Raw genomic sequence first — 13,911 nt, 5'->3', positions numbered from 1 at the left:
ATGTCGAGTCTCGTAGAGCATAGGGAAATAAATGTCCTCTTTATTTTTCTGTTCATAAGAGGTAATTCATTTGTTTGTGCCTTAGGACAGAGAGACAACTCAGCCTTGGACATTAGGTAATGAGGATGATTTCAGGTGTTTATATTTTTTTTCTGGAGAAGAATAAAAGGTGCCAAAGACAGGAGACATTAACTGCCCAGTTAGTGCAGACATATAAAAGGAGCTGAATTTTTTCCAGGAAGGGCAGATACTCCTTTTACAAAGTTTGGGGGACTAACCTATGATAATACATTCGGTAATTATGTCCATTTCTGAGAAAATTCAGAGATTCCTATGGAGAATAAGATCCCTTAAAATGGTGAAGTTTTGCACACAAGGCCTTATGTTCCTTTGAAGACCTTGATTTAGCATTGTAAGTCTGTGCGTTCATGATAACATCTGTCTTTTTTCAGGGGGGGTTGTTTTTAACACAAGCTAATTAGTAGCTCTTCCTAAAATATGCAATGTCTGCCAGTGAGCTACTAGCAATTATGTATTTGATGATTCTTTGGAGCATTGTAAAAGAGAGCATTGGAGCACTGCAATTTTACTGGACAGTGTAATCTGATTTTTGTCTTCTAAAATATTGCTGGAGCAATGTCCAAGCAGTGTCAGGATGTCACTAAAAGCTGTCTGTGTTTGGTTTTAGGTTGAATATCCTGGTGTGAAACTTGCTGGCTTATTGGAGCATGATGGAGCTTGCATGGTCACGTCTTGCCTGAGGTCTTCTCAGAAACTATGTCATGAGGTTATTTTGCTGAGCAAAACTGTTACTTGATGCCTGTTAATAGAAGAGTATCATATCACTTTGTGACAGCACTTCATAGTGGACTATTTGGGTAGTATAGATGTTCCTCTCACCAGCACATCATGGTAGATGTAACAGAGAAGGAGATGGATAACCCCACATTTAAAAGTGACACTATACTTTCTGATGTTCACTTACACTGTCCAAACAAAAGGCACCTTATGGTACGATTGAATGCAGTTGGACAACCAGGTAATGTGTGTTTAGAATGATGGAGCTATATTTTAAGTGTATTTGTATCTTTGTAATGTCTGAATCCTCCTTTGAATGGTTGATATTAATTATTACATATTTAATTCCAGTTAGAAGCAGAATCACTTCCTACTCAGTCTTTAGGAAGAAGGCTAGCTGGATTCTCTTTATGAAATTAACTACAGAACTTAAAACTCTTAATGTAGAATTTGTAGGCAGCCTATCTTAAAAAAGAAATCTGAAATGACTTTCTGAGAAGTAACCAAATTAACTTGCTTGCTGGTTTAACTTCATTTATTTATTTGTTCATTTGTCTATAATCTCAATAGAGCACTTTGGGAATCATGTTAAAAGGTTGGGATGTTTCTTGCATGCAGACAAAAGTTGAGAAGCCGGCGGTTTTAAATAGTGTAACTTAAGTTTAAAATAAAAATTATCAGTAATTAATGAATTTTTATAAAATCTTTTTGTGATGATTTACCATCTATTCCAGAGGAGCCTAACAGCTTTGTTTGTTTTTTTGTTTTAAAAGAATTGGCAACAATTCAGAATAGCGTTGCTCAGAATAGCAATGGTTTTGACTGACTTAGATAATTTGAAGAGTCAAGGCTGTAGTGGAAATGAATTGGCAGATGCCTCTGACTGATTGCCACCTTGTACTTTTCTGTAAAATTGTAGAGGAAACTGACCTTGAAGCTGCTGATAAAATGTTCTGTAGAAAAGTACAGTTCCTGCTGTGACAGAAGTGTTAATTGTTTTTTCAAACCCAGTTGTGACATAGAAAGAATAACTTTTGCAGCTGTTCTAGCATATGACAATGTAAAAATGATAGAAGTAGGCTTGACAAAGAAGTGGATAATAATTTTGACCCTGATCAGGTCAAAACCAGGTAATTAATGCTATGGTGTGTCTTCATGCTGTTCAACTTTTGTTTGCTGTGATTTTTCTTGATGCAAAGAACCTTTCAACAGAATGAAATGACAGTATGTGCTACCTACTCTGAATGTACTTGGTCTGGGAAATTCCTTTATTTATTAAGACAAGAATTGGATTGTAGTATGGTAGCTTTTACTCTAACAAATACAACAACAATCTACCACTGCCACTTTGCTGTTTTTTAGGGAACCTCATGGGGATTTAGTCTCTGCTGCTTTGGGTCAATTTTACCTTACACCTTTTGAAATGCTATAGAACATGCAGAGGATCAGAATGGACTTGGAGAACAAAAACATTTCGTTCATTGATGGCATCCTCTAATTTGTTAAATAATCAAATCACTTTAATCTGGTTGTCAGGCAAGCAGTAGATGACTTAAAAAATTTCTCATGCTGGGATAGGCAATGAAGATTTTATTAGATCTAGCTGAAAATGGTCTCTCTGGAGAAGGACTTCTCTCAGGTTACAGACCAACTTTGAATATCTTGCTTTCTAAAGAAACTGGAATAGAACTCCGTAAACTGAAATTGTGGAAAGCAATGGTGGCAAGCTCTTTATCTCTTCCCCTTTGGTGAGAATGAACATAATTCTAAGACATTTTTCTTAGAATCTTGCTGGTATTGACCTTCTTCACTAGTCATATTCTTGGCTATCTTCTTCTCAAGTCTCAACACATTCTGTGTGATTTTGGAATAATAGTACCCAGCCTAAGATGTCTACAAACACTGATTTCCTGCCAGAGTAGGTGAATCGAATTCCATGATTCTGTGTTCCATCACTGACCCATTTAGTCAAGCATAGTGCATAAGCACTGCTGTACAGCTGAGATCGACTGTAGATGGAAGGACAAATGTTTGTTCTTCCTCTTGTGTTGTATTCAGACAAGACAGATTCCTATAATTAAAATTGCAAGGTCCATGTTTGGATAACTTAAAATTTTTAATAGATGCTGATGTCACTGGATGGTCGTTGCAAAAGGTTTTTAATTAATTGGTTTATTGAGAACAATGGCCTTACTCATTTAATCTTGTCAAAGATTCAGTTTGAAGACTTGAAAAAGAAGTGTCAGCATGTCCGGCTGTGGCAAGCTGTCTCCTGTGAGCTTATTTCTGCTCTCTCATACTAAGCTGATTTCAAGGCTTGAAGTTGCTTGAATTCCTAAAGACTTTTAAAACAATAAAAAAAATTCTACTTGCTTTTTGCTAGAACATATTCGTTTCTTTTAAGATAGGAATTAAATCTTAACCAAAAGAAACAAATTCTAACTTGTATTAATTCTTTCAACTTGGTTTGACCGTGTCTCAACGGAAGATCTTTTGCGTGTAAGAAACCATCCCTTCTGCCAATTGTTAAAATAAGTGTTACTAAGTCAGATGAAGGTGTGCGTTGTGACTGAGTAGATGCTGAGTTAGCCAGTAGACTGTGAAAGCGCTTCATTTATTTCTACTGACAGAACTTAATAACAGAAATATTTATTTGTAGCAAATTTAACTATATTTCAAATTTTCAAGTGATGAAAATGATTTTTTTTTTTATCTTCTAGGTTTTTAATATGTGAAACGCATAGCAAAATTTCATGCATGTGGAAGTCGCACATAGATTCTGTTCTTACCTGGTGTTTAGCTTTTTCCCCCCCTCTGTGTTTTTACAGTATTCCTGTCATATTTCAAACTTCTTCGGGACACAGAAGATTTGGCATCTGAGAAACATGTAAGAGAAGCTACAACAGAAGGAGAACACCAGTACAGAAGTGGAGATGAACTGTGTGACAAGGACAGGAGTAATCTAAAAAAAGAAAGAGCATTGAATAGTGAAGGAGTAGAAGCTCTGCTAGATGATGACGGAGATTTAGAAGTGGTCAGAAGACCTCGAAGTGCCTCCGATTTAGAAGCGGAGGATCTTTTGAGGGATAGAGTGTATCCTGTAATTCTGATGAAAGGGAAAGAAGATGCTTTTGAAGATGAAGAACAAGAATGCACTTGCAGTGATGTTGTTAAAATAGGTAAACAGTAGGCTTACAGTCAAGGAGAAATAGAATAAATATGTTTGTGTAAAACAAAAGAAAAATAGGTTTTCTTTAGAAATGGAACAGCAGTTGTTAAGTGAAAGGAGATAATAATACAAACATAATACTGTGATATTGTAAATATTTTAAAAATTTACCATATTTCTCCAGAAGTGATTTGGGCAGTAGTATACCATGGGAAACTTGGTGCTCCTTAATTAAGAGTGGGGGTCTCGGCACTATCTATTATTATTATATAGAATGAAGAGTGTTTAGTTCTGTATTTGAATGGGAAGCATGACTTGATTTTCAGATTTGCCACTATGGAACTTGATTTGAACATTTTGAGATAATTATTTCTGCTCTACTTTCATTTTCACAGAACATACTATGGCAACCCCCTTAGAAGATGTCGGTAAACAAGTATGTATTCTGCCTTGTAGTAATTTGCTGTTCATGGGTTGTGCTTCAGAATTTACTCAGTTTTAACTGCTGCTCTTACACACAGGTCTGGCGTGCAGCCTTTCTTCTTGCTGATTACATTCTGTTTGAACGGGATACATTCAGGTGTTGCTCGGTGCTAGAGCTTGGAGGTGGCACTGGAATGACAAGCATTATCATGGGAACAGTTGCCAAGAGAGTTTATTGCACAGGTAAGGCAGTTATTTTCAGTTAAGTATTTTCATGAAACTTCACGAAGCAGTGCTTTAATCCTGGCATTTTTATCATCATTGGTTCAGTTTTAATTAATAATTTTTTATTAATGTGTATACAGTTGTGTTGTTTATTGAAAAATAACAAGAACTTTCTCAACAGATTGAAAAAGCAGTACTACTTTTAAGCACAGGAGTTTAAAAGCAAGATACATTGCTGTGAACTCAAGATAGTGTGTCTAGATTAAAAGGAGTATAGGGATCTAACTTCTTTCTTCAAGGGTAGCTCAGAGTTTAGTACTGAAAAACAAAAGCAAGAAGGATGCTAGGGAAGCAATCATCAGTGGATAAAGTTGCTCTGGACTTCCCTTAATCTTGTCAGCTTCAGAGAAATTTAAGAGTATTAGTCTGAGAGGTCAGGGGCATGCACAGCCCATGCAAAATATTCTTGTTTTGAATATCATTATCACTTTTTTCCAGATGTTGGTGAAGATCTTCTGGCCATGTGTGAGCAAAATGTTGCATTAAACAAACACCTGATGGAGCCGGGAAGTAAGTGCTATACAGTCAGTGTTTGTGCAACTGCCTATATATGAACTACTTTGGGATTAAACAGCACAGTCATTGACTACCTAGCATATTCACAAGTAAAATTAAATTTTTGTCTTGGTTGAAAGTGACTCATTTAAAAAGAAAGATGCAAGATACCTATATGTGGTCCATAATGGCACAGCTTCCTTTTGAGAAGAACAAAATACTTATTCTTTCTCTGGTCATCATTTAAGACCAGCTGTAGTTCCTACACAGTCATTGTGTGAGTTTCACTGAGGTACTTGGGAGGATCACAGATATCCAGGTGCCAAGGGTCACATAAACAGAGTGTAAATGACAGAGGTAGAACTCTGGAAAGGAGAAGTATTTTGCAGGTGAGACATGTAAAAGAGAACATAGGTTGTCTTTCTGACCCTTAAGTTCATCCTGTTCTCATGTGAGTGGGTAGCAGGTTTTGTACAGTAAATGATTTTATGTTCAACTTTACTTGTTTCCTATGTCCTTATAATAGATTTTCATCACTTGTTTCAGTACAGATTTTGACTCCTTACTTTTGTTTAGGTACTGTCTGAAATGCCATTTGTGATTGATGTGGTCTTTCTTCACCCACAGGAGGGGAAATTAAAGTAAAAGAACTGGACTGGCTGAAAGATGAATTCTGCACTGGTAGGTGGTGATAATGGGTCCTTTCAGATAGGGTTTGGTGTTTTGGTTTTTTTCCCTTCAGAGCCATCAAGAAAAGGTTATTCTGTTGTTTATGAAATAAGTCCTCCAGCACATATGCCTTTGGAAAAATAGTTGAAAGTACACGATTGTCTTTGGGTGCATCATTGCCACGTGAATGAGTAAGGAAGGGTTTACTGATAGGTTGAGAATAGACAAGTGATGGCTGTCCTTTACTTAGGTCAAAATCCAGAGGTGCAAACAAGATGACTGTTATGTGGTGATAATGGAATCCAGGCACAATGACATGGATTTGAGTTACTGTAATCCATATTTTGATGTGATGGTATTGTGTGGCTTATGACTGCATAAATATAAAACTATAAAAGGTGGTGGGGAGGATATGTGATGATTTGAAGATGTATAAATACTTGTTCCAAATGTAGCGGTGAACGTGTTATATTTTAAATATTTGCCAAGGGAACGTGTTCTGCTGCTTTTAGCACAATAAAGGCAACTAACTTGAGTAACATTTAAAGTGCAATTAATGGTAGTAAAGCAGATCACTGAAACTTTCTAGTGATTGCAAGGTCAACACAAAACTGTAGCCCTAGGTTACATGAAGCCTACTTTATAGATTTTTTTATATCATCAGTTGGATTTGATATAATGCTTCTAAAAAATAGAACAACTATTTAAGCAAGTGGAAACAGCCTTTACACATTCAAAAGCCTCTCTTGGACCTCAAAAAATTCTGGTTAATGAAAATATTTGATACTGCCAGTTGAAAAGACTTTATGCTTTTCAGACTTTCAGAGAAAGTTTCTATATTTTAACAAAGTCTAAATTTTAAAAAGCATGATGAAGCAGGAAGCTTAATCAAAACTTATACGAAGATTCATTTGGTTTTTTATTTAAAGGAGTATTTATTTTAATATAGTTAAATCTGTGATCTTGCTACAGGGTAGTAACTGGTTGTAAATTCTAAAGTCAAAGAAAACTTACTCTTGTCAGTCAGCCTTGGAAAGATTGGACGTAATGCAGAGAAAGCAAAGGGTTGCAGGGAACTTCAGAGAATGAATAGAGGGAGGTTTTGATTTACCTTCAGTGGGATGCTCCATTTATAGAGTAGCAGATGACCACAGGAGTTAAGAAGTTTCTTTTTTCCAGCTGTCAATCATTTGACACATTTAATCATGTACACCAAAGCCATATTCTTTGTTACAGATCCTGAAGCTCCTTATAGCTGGTCTGAAGGAGAGATTGCTGATTTGCATGACCACTGTACTGTGATAATGGCAGCTGATGGTAGGAAAATATAAACAGTAAGCTTTTAAATCAAGCACTTGAGCATTACGATTAATAATTTAAATATACCTAGTTTGCTTTTAAAATCTAATATGTCAGATCCTTACCTAATTTGTCAAAGCTCTGCCTTAAGTGTTCCTGCCTGTATTTTTTTTTTTAAAACAATTCTGAATTAACAATAGGAGAACAGATGTTGAAAACTATTAGCTTTTTCTTTCCTTTTGGTGTGATAATTATTTGTGACTAAATAAATTACTCAAAGAACATAATCACAAGTAAGTGATGAATTAGACTTGCAGAAGAATTTTGTTGTCCTACCTTTGTCTTGCATCAGATCACCTCTATGCAAATAATGATATATAGGTGGTTAGACTAATATATTCTATAATGTGAAAACCATTTCAGATGCTGCACTTTCCCACAGAGTCTATGCCTTTGGATATCTCTGTCTTTTTTTTCTGCTCTTTTTCTTGCTTAAGTGAAAAACTGAAAAATGACAGGCTAGCTTATCTAGTTAGGAAAACCATTGTTTTGATCTATAAATAAAGGAGGATTGGTTTTAGTTACGATATTGAAAGGTGTTGCAAGACTGCTTTCCAAGGGGATATGGTTAAAATAGTATATTAATTACTGCCTTTTTTGTATTTTTGTAAGAAATTAGGCCTTGTACATTGTAATATTCTGTCTTTTTTAGCTTTGCAGTAAGATATTTCCAGGCTGAGAGAAATCTTGTTAAAGTTTTGTAAGTTGTCTGACAGAAGTGATTCCCATTGGTATGAGAGAAATCTTAAAGAAAGCCTGACATAAATAGAGCAGTGGATACTATTAAAGGGTCAGTTGTTGCCATTAAAAATATACTTTGGGATTTAGTTAAAATAGTGACTTGTTTGATTAGAATAATCAAACTAAGGTCTGTTGTTGTTTCATACCTGAGACTTAAGTAAATAATACACTTAAACATACATATTTTATGCTCTTAATCTTTTTTTTGTAGTGTTCTATGATGATGACCTGACAGATGCCTTGTTCAGAACACTGTATAGAATCACACAAAACTTGAGAAATCCTTGCACAGTTTACCTAGCATTAGAAAAGAGGTGAGTATTACCAAGAACTTAAAATAAAAAGCACTAAAAACTTTACGTGCTTTCTTTATTTGGAAGAGACATCTGATTTGATTGAAGGTTGCCTTCTGATTTTCATTGTATTAGTTGATCACAGGCTGCAGTATATGCTCAGGACAAGCATTTGTTTTTATATGTGCTTAATTTTTATCAGTTCTGAATTTGACTTCCTGCAAGAATTCGGCTTTTCTTGTCCTACCTTTGTCTCGTATGAGATAACCTCTGTGTAAAAAAGGATAAATAGGTGGCTAGACTGATGTATTCTATAATGGCTGACAACATTTGGTATATATTTTTGAGGTCATAGAGTGGAATGAAGGGGCTTAGAATTAGTATATATGTTTCCCAGCTTGAGTACCTCTATAACAATTTCTCTTGTGTTTTCTTTCAAGGAATCATTGAATGTTTTTAAGTAGTCATGTGTTGCAGTCCATTCACAAACTAATACATAAATAGGCTTTGCTTATATCTCTGGAGATATGTAAGCAATAGCTGTTCATATTATTTGTTGCCAAGTGTTTGTCCAGGAAGCCAAGCCAATGATTCTGTTGCGGCAAGTGCCTTAAAATCAATGGAAGGATTCATCCAACAGTTGTTGTGTACTGATGCTAAAATAAGTCTTGTCCGCTTTTCAGGAGTAGCGGGGTGGTTACTTTTTTTTGGCTATCGAAGTTAGTTAATTACACTGAGAAGACGAACGTTTTCCATTAGCTGAGGAAAGTTACATAGCTGTTTAAGATGCCAGTATAGGACAGACATTTTAAATGAAATATTCTCTTGCTAGGCTGAACTTCACTTTAAGACATATGGATGTTACATGTGAAGCCTACAGTCATTTTAGAAATACTCTAAATGATTTGGAGAACCTCCAAGATAGAAAAATGAAATATACTGTGGAGCCCATTAAGCTTGATTTCTGCCAGTTTCTCGTTTATGAACGAATTGAGCAGTTGGTAAGTGGCGTTTATTAAAATAAATGTAATGTGTTGGGATAATCATCTCAAATTAGTTTTCAGCTGTTCACTTAACATGAAGTAAGAATAGGAGAATAAACATTACCTTTTCATTTCTTTCCATTTAGCTTTTTGTTGTTTTAAAATTATTCTTGTTTGTGCTTACATAATCTATACCAGATTGACATAACATACCCTTTTCTATCACCAGCAGTACAGTGGCTTAGATTGCACTCATTTCCTCAAAGGTTAAGAAACAACCTCCATTACAAAAATACAATTTTTGCGATTGACTAGAAAATGGGACCAATATCTCTTCTCATTTATTTGCTTCTAGAAGAGCTTTCATTTCATAGTTTTAGTAACGCCTTTCGTAGTTCAGGGTTCAGGAAATAGGATTCTAGTATCTATGAAGAAGTTGATTAGCTGTGAACTTCTGTTATTCAGAAACATGTCAGATGTAATATTTGTAGTTATTTAATTACTTCCCAAGTACTTATGGTTCTCTTTCTCTATTTTTTTTTTCCAATTGTCTGTTCTTATGAATATTATGCAGGGTAGCTAATAGCTTGCTAGCTTCTAGAACACCACAATTTAACAGATCTTTTTAGAGAACTTGAAAATATTGTACTGGATTGCAAATCCAAGAAATGATGTTCCTATAGTCAACATACTATTGCTGTGTCTTCTGCAGTATGTATGTGTAGTAAGATTACAGGGGCCACAGTTACTTCATGAGGTTGATTTATTTTACTTAATGCTGATACCTTCAGGCATAAATCATGCATGCAAAACTTTAAAACAAGTTTTAGAAGTATATAAATGTAACGTGGATTATACCTAAATGTGTAAACTCATTCCCTAGCCTTTTTGCGGAAGGCTACTGGTCTTTGAAATACATGCATTTTTAAAACGCCTAAGTTTTTTATTTATCATGAAGTACATTGCCACAACTCAAGATGTAATGGTGAAGAGTATGTGATAGTCTGCTTAATAATCTTTTGTATAGCAGACTGATGTATTCTACAGAAATAAATTCGTCTGTTTTTCATCTTCAGTGTCCAACAGATTGAGAAGGGGGGGGGTGTGTTTGTGTAAGACATGCGTTTGTGAGACCTTGATTCCTCAGTAAACTGAGTATTTTTTTCAGTTGTATTTTTACTAGCATTATTGAAAGCATTTTTCAACACGGGCTAAGAAGAAAAGCAAGATTATCAGTCAAAATACTGCAGAAGGTCATGCAGATCAATGAAATTATTTTAAAACAGATTATTTGAACGATACTAATATTTTATTTTTAAAAATCATGCTACAAGAATGAAGAAATGAATTCTGTTGCTCTGTCTCAAAGATAATTTGGTGGTTGTTCTAGGAGATTACATAGATGGATTTAGAATCTCCTCCTCAGATGGAGGTATAGGGTATGTCTTAAAACTTGTCTTCAAGTGGGCATGTTGAACTTTTTCGTAATTGCAACCTCCTGATCTGAGAAAATACTTGTACCTATTTTTTCCACTCCTACAGGAATTGTGGAAGATCATTGCTGAACAGCTAACGTGACAGGGACATGAGAAAATAGAAGATCTTTATCTAAGGATAAAGGCTTTTTTGATGTTTTATTAAGAAAGGATTTTCATCCCAAGAAAAGCATTTTCCTGGTGGAACTCTGTTCTCAGAAAGTATTGCTACGCAGATTTGCTTTACTTCAGTAAGTTTTGGTTTTGGCACTTAGGACATGGTTTCTTTGATGTTTCTTTTACAAAACTGTTTAATGTTGATCTTCAGAGTACGTGCTGGATGCCGAACAGTGGCAGTGACACAGTGACTTGCTGTTTGGGATTGATGACTTAGGGTTTTGAGTCTGTCAAAGAGGTATTTAACCTTTTCCATGTGGCTGATTTGCATATGTCATGCATTTTCCTTCTTAGTTTTCTAAACATGGACACTATTCTTGGTCTCGTGCCAGTTCCAGATTATTTGTGTTTATGGACATTTGTGAAACAGTGTTCTGGGCAAGACCTGCTTGTCTTTCATGGACTTTTCTTTAAGCAATCTGTTTATGAAACTTAGGACAAACTGAAAATTAAGGACTATCTAAATCATTCTAGTTTAGGGCTACTGTCTGAACTGAAAGGAGACAAGATGAATTGTGTTTGAGCCTCTAAAAATACTCTGCAGAGGTCTTGGAGCTATATTGTCCTGCTGGAATTTTAAGCTATTCTGTCCTTACCAGGTTGAAGGTGGGAAGGTACCACATGAAGTGATATGCTACCGCTCTTTAAATGTTTGGAATTCTACCCTCAACATATATGTGTGAGGCTGGGGAGAAGGAGGTGGCCAAGAATGTCTTGCCCATTCAGATGGGGCCTTCAGTATCTTAGCTTTTGGATTAAAGTACAACATATTGATCAAATCTCTCCTGTGTTATTAATGAAACCAAAAACCTGTTTGTACTTTTTATAAATTTTATGTGTACTATTATGTTTATGTCACTCGCCATATGTACACTGAAATGGAAATTCTTGTGCCTGCTGGATTCTTTAGCATTATGAGAGTATCGATGATGAAAGCTGTTCTGGCCTGTAACTCGTGGGAGTGTGCATACGTTACATTAGAAGCATCTGGCTGACTTCTTGAAAGTCTGTCTTACATTTGGTTTAGTTCAGTAGTTTTAGGTCAGTTACTTCATAACCTGTGTATGTATATGAAGACATTTTTTTTTGTGTTCTTTAATGAGGTGAAAGGTTATTAGATGATGATGGCCTTTTCCTGTGAGTATAGTCAAAGTAAAAATTACATTATGTTAGCATGTATCTGCCTAGATTAATACAGAACTTCTCTCTCGGAACCCTCATTTGAATTTCAAAGTTACAAAACTGTATTTTAATCCAAAGATTCCCAAACTAGTGTTCTTTTGTTTGTTTGTTTGTTTTGTAATATTAATAACTTTGGTAGAGTAACTGAAAACAACTGGTTTTGAATGTAGCTGCTTATTTAAGTAGTAACTTTTTGAAGGCAGTAGCAAGAAATTAATTTGAACTGATGTGAAATAGTGTGTGCAGTTAGAGAAGATTTTTACTTGCACAAGACTTCTGAAAGTCTTTGGAATTATCAACAGAAACTCATCCGGGTGGAGCGATACTGTAGATCATTTAAATGTAGAATTCAGCCATTTTACACCAGCTGGCTTAAATTAACATCTGAAAAAGATTTTTATACTTGTATCTTTGGTTGAGTAAATACAAACATTGTGGCTGCTTGGGAAGCAAGCTGAAGTAGAATTTCCTCTGAAAGAAACAAAGTTAATCTTCCTGTTGAAGGGAAACAACAGCTTTGGGGGTTCAGTGACTGAGTTCTAAAGGCCAAATTGCAAATTTGGATATGATCCTTATCACTGATGGTAAGGAGTAGTCAAAAATAGGCAACGATTTTAAGAACACAAGAATCACGAGAGTCTCACAATGCCTTAGCTTTGCAGTGTTAATGAGAGATAATATAGCCCGTATTGCCAGAGGATTGTTCACTGCTGCTTAAGGATATTAAGTATGGATACCACTTCTCAATTTTGACTTTAATCATATTTTAATGTCATACATGGTAGTTGTTCTCAGAACTCATCATGTAAGTTTACACCTTTAGCACTTCATTGTTTATTAAGATGATTAAAAGTGGGGAATTGTTTAGTCTTGAGCATACAGCCTATGATTGGAAATCAAGTTAGTGCCTAAAATGGTAATGCCTTGAGCACATTATCTGTATTTATGTAACCAAGAAGGATTTTTTCCTAATAAAGCATGAGTTAAAAAATAGTATGCTCCTGTGATGATGTATCTAAATTTTGAAAAATTGTAACAGGTAATGTTCTTAGATTTTTTTGGCAGTCCTGTCTTATACCTGTGTGTTAGGCACAATTTGCCATGATTTTCAGCCAGATGGAAAGGAGAGAAAATATGATTGTGAGGGGGAGAAAATATTAGTATGTATACAACAGTCCAGTGTAAATTGCATGAGGCTTTCGATTCATACAGCTTACAGAAAAGTCAAGTGATTCAACGTCAGGTTAGATGGTCTCGGACTTGCTAAGAGTTTGCATATTTCATTGTAAAACCCTTAAGAACTCTGCTGGCCTATTAATATAGTTCTTTTTGATCACCTCATAGCTAGTAGGGAAAAAAAGGGAATTAGTGAATGTTTCTAGTCATTATCGCCCATTCCTGCAAGTCCTTTATTTCTGTGAAAGGGGAGGGAAGGGAAGGTAGATGCTTCATCTAAAATTTATTAATGTTTCTACTCTGCTGTGGAGCTGAGGCTGGAAAAATTTCATTTGGAAAACTGACTTTCTCCTCTGCTAAATAAAGCCATTCTGCACTTGGAACACTTCTGAATCTGGTTGGCATAGTCCGGTTGGTCAGCAAGGTGGATCGTTTTGGGGAGAGAGGAACGCAGAGGAGGTGGAAGGGAATGTGTGGAACTCTTGCAGTGCACTTATTTCTGATAAAGGAGAGGAGCGTCACAGTTTTGTTGGGAAGTGTGGTAATGAATGGACACATGATCTTCCAGGAGGAATCTTGTTTGAAACAAACTGATCTTTACTTTTCTCACTGGTGAAATAACACATGTCCTTTCTCAGTCCCCACACTTCAGGTGAAGATGGCAGGCATCCCTGTCCTGCTTTTAT

At 35.6% G+C, this 13,911-nt stretch overlaps 1 protein-coding gene across 1 annotated transcript; it reads left to right on the top strand.

Moving 5' to 3' along the window:
* Window positions 1-889: 889 nt before the first annotated feature.
* On the top strand, window positions 890-10,793 carry METTL22 (methyltransferase like 22). Its single transcript, XM_009582641.1, has 10 exons — window positions 890-1,039; window positions 3,627-3,977; window positions 4,363-4,403; window positions 4,489-4,633; window positions 5,114-5,185; window positions 5,798-5,851; window positions 7,076-7,156; window positions 8,151-8,253; window positions 9,065-9,233; window positions 10,758-10,793. Exons 1-10 carry the CDS (start codon window positions 910-912, stop codon window positions 10,791-10,793), a joined length of 1,182 nt encoding a protein of 393 aa, XP_009580936.1. The 5' UTR covers window positions 890-909.
* Window positions 10,794-13,911: the final 3,118 nt, after the last annotated feature.

Source organism: Fulmarus glacialis, unplaced genomic scaffold (assembly GCF_000690835.1).
Source record: "Fulmarus glacialis isolate BGI_N327 unplaced genomic scaffold, ASM69083v1 scaffold45027, whole genome shotgun sequence".
Taxonomy (NCBI): domain Eukaryota; kingdom Metazoa; phylum Chordata; class Aves; order Procellariiformes; family Procellariidae; genus Fulmarus; species Fulmarus glacialis.
The sequence above is the reverse complement of the archived record's forward strand: the minus strand, read 5'-3'. Positions and strand labels throughout refer to the sequence as shown.

Coding starts and splice junctions, on each gene's coding strand:
- METTL22 (XM_009582641.1), top strand. CDS start 910: ATGGTAGATGTAACAGAGAAGGAGATGGATAACCCCACATTTAAAAGT. Junction 1,040..3,626: donor GAATGCAGTTGGACAACCAG/GTAATGTGTGTT, acceptor GTGTTTTTACAG/TATTCCTGTCATATTTCAAA. Junction 9,234..10,757: donor ATGAACGAATTGAGCAGTTG/GTAAGTGGCGTT, acceptor CCACTCCTACAG/GAATTGTGGAAGATCATTGC.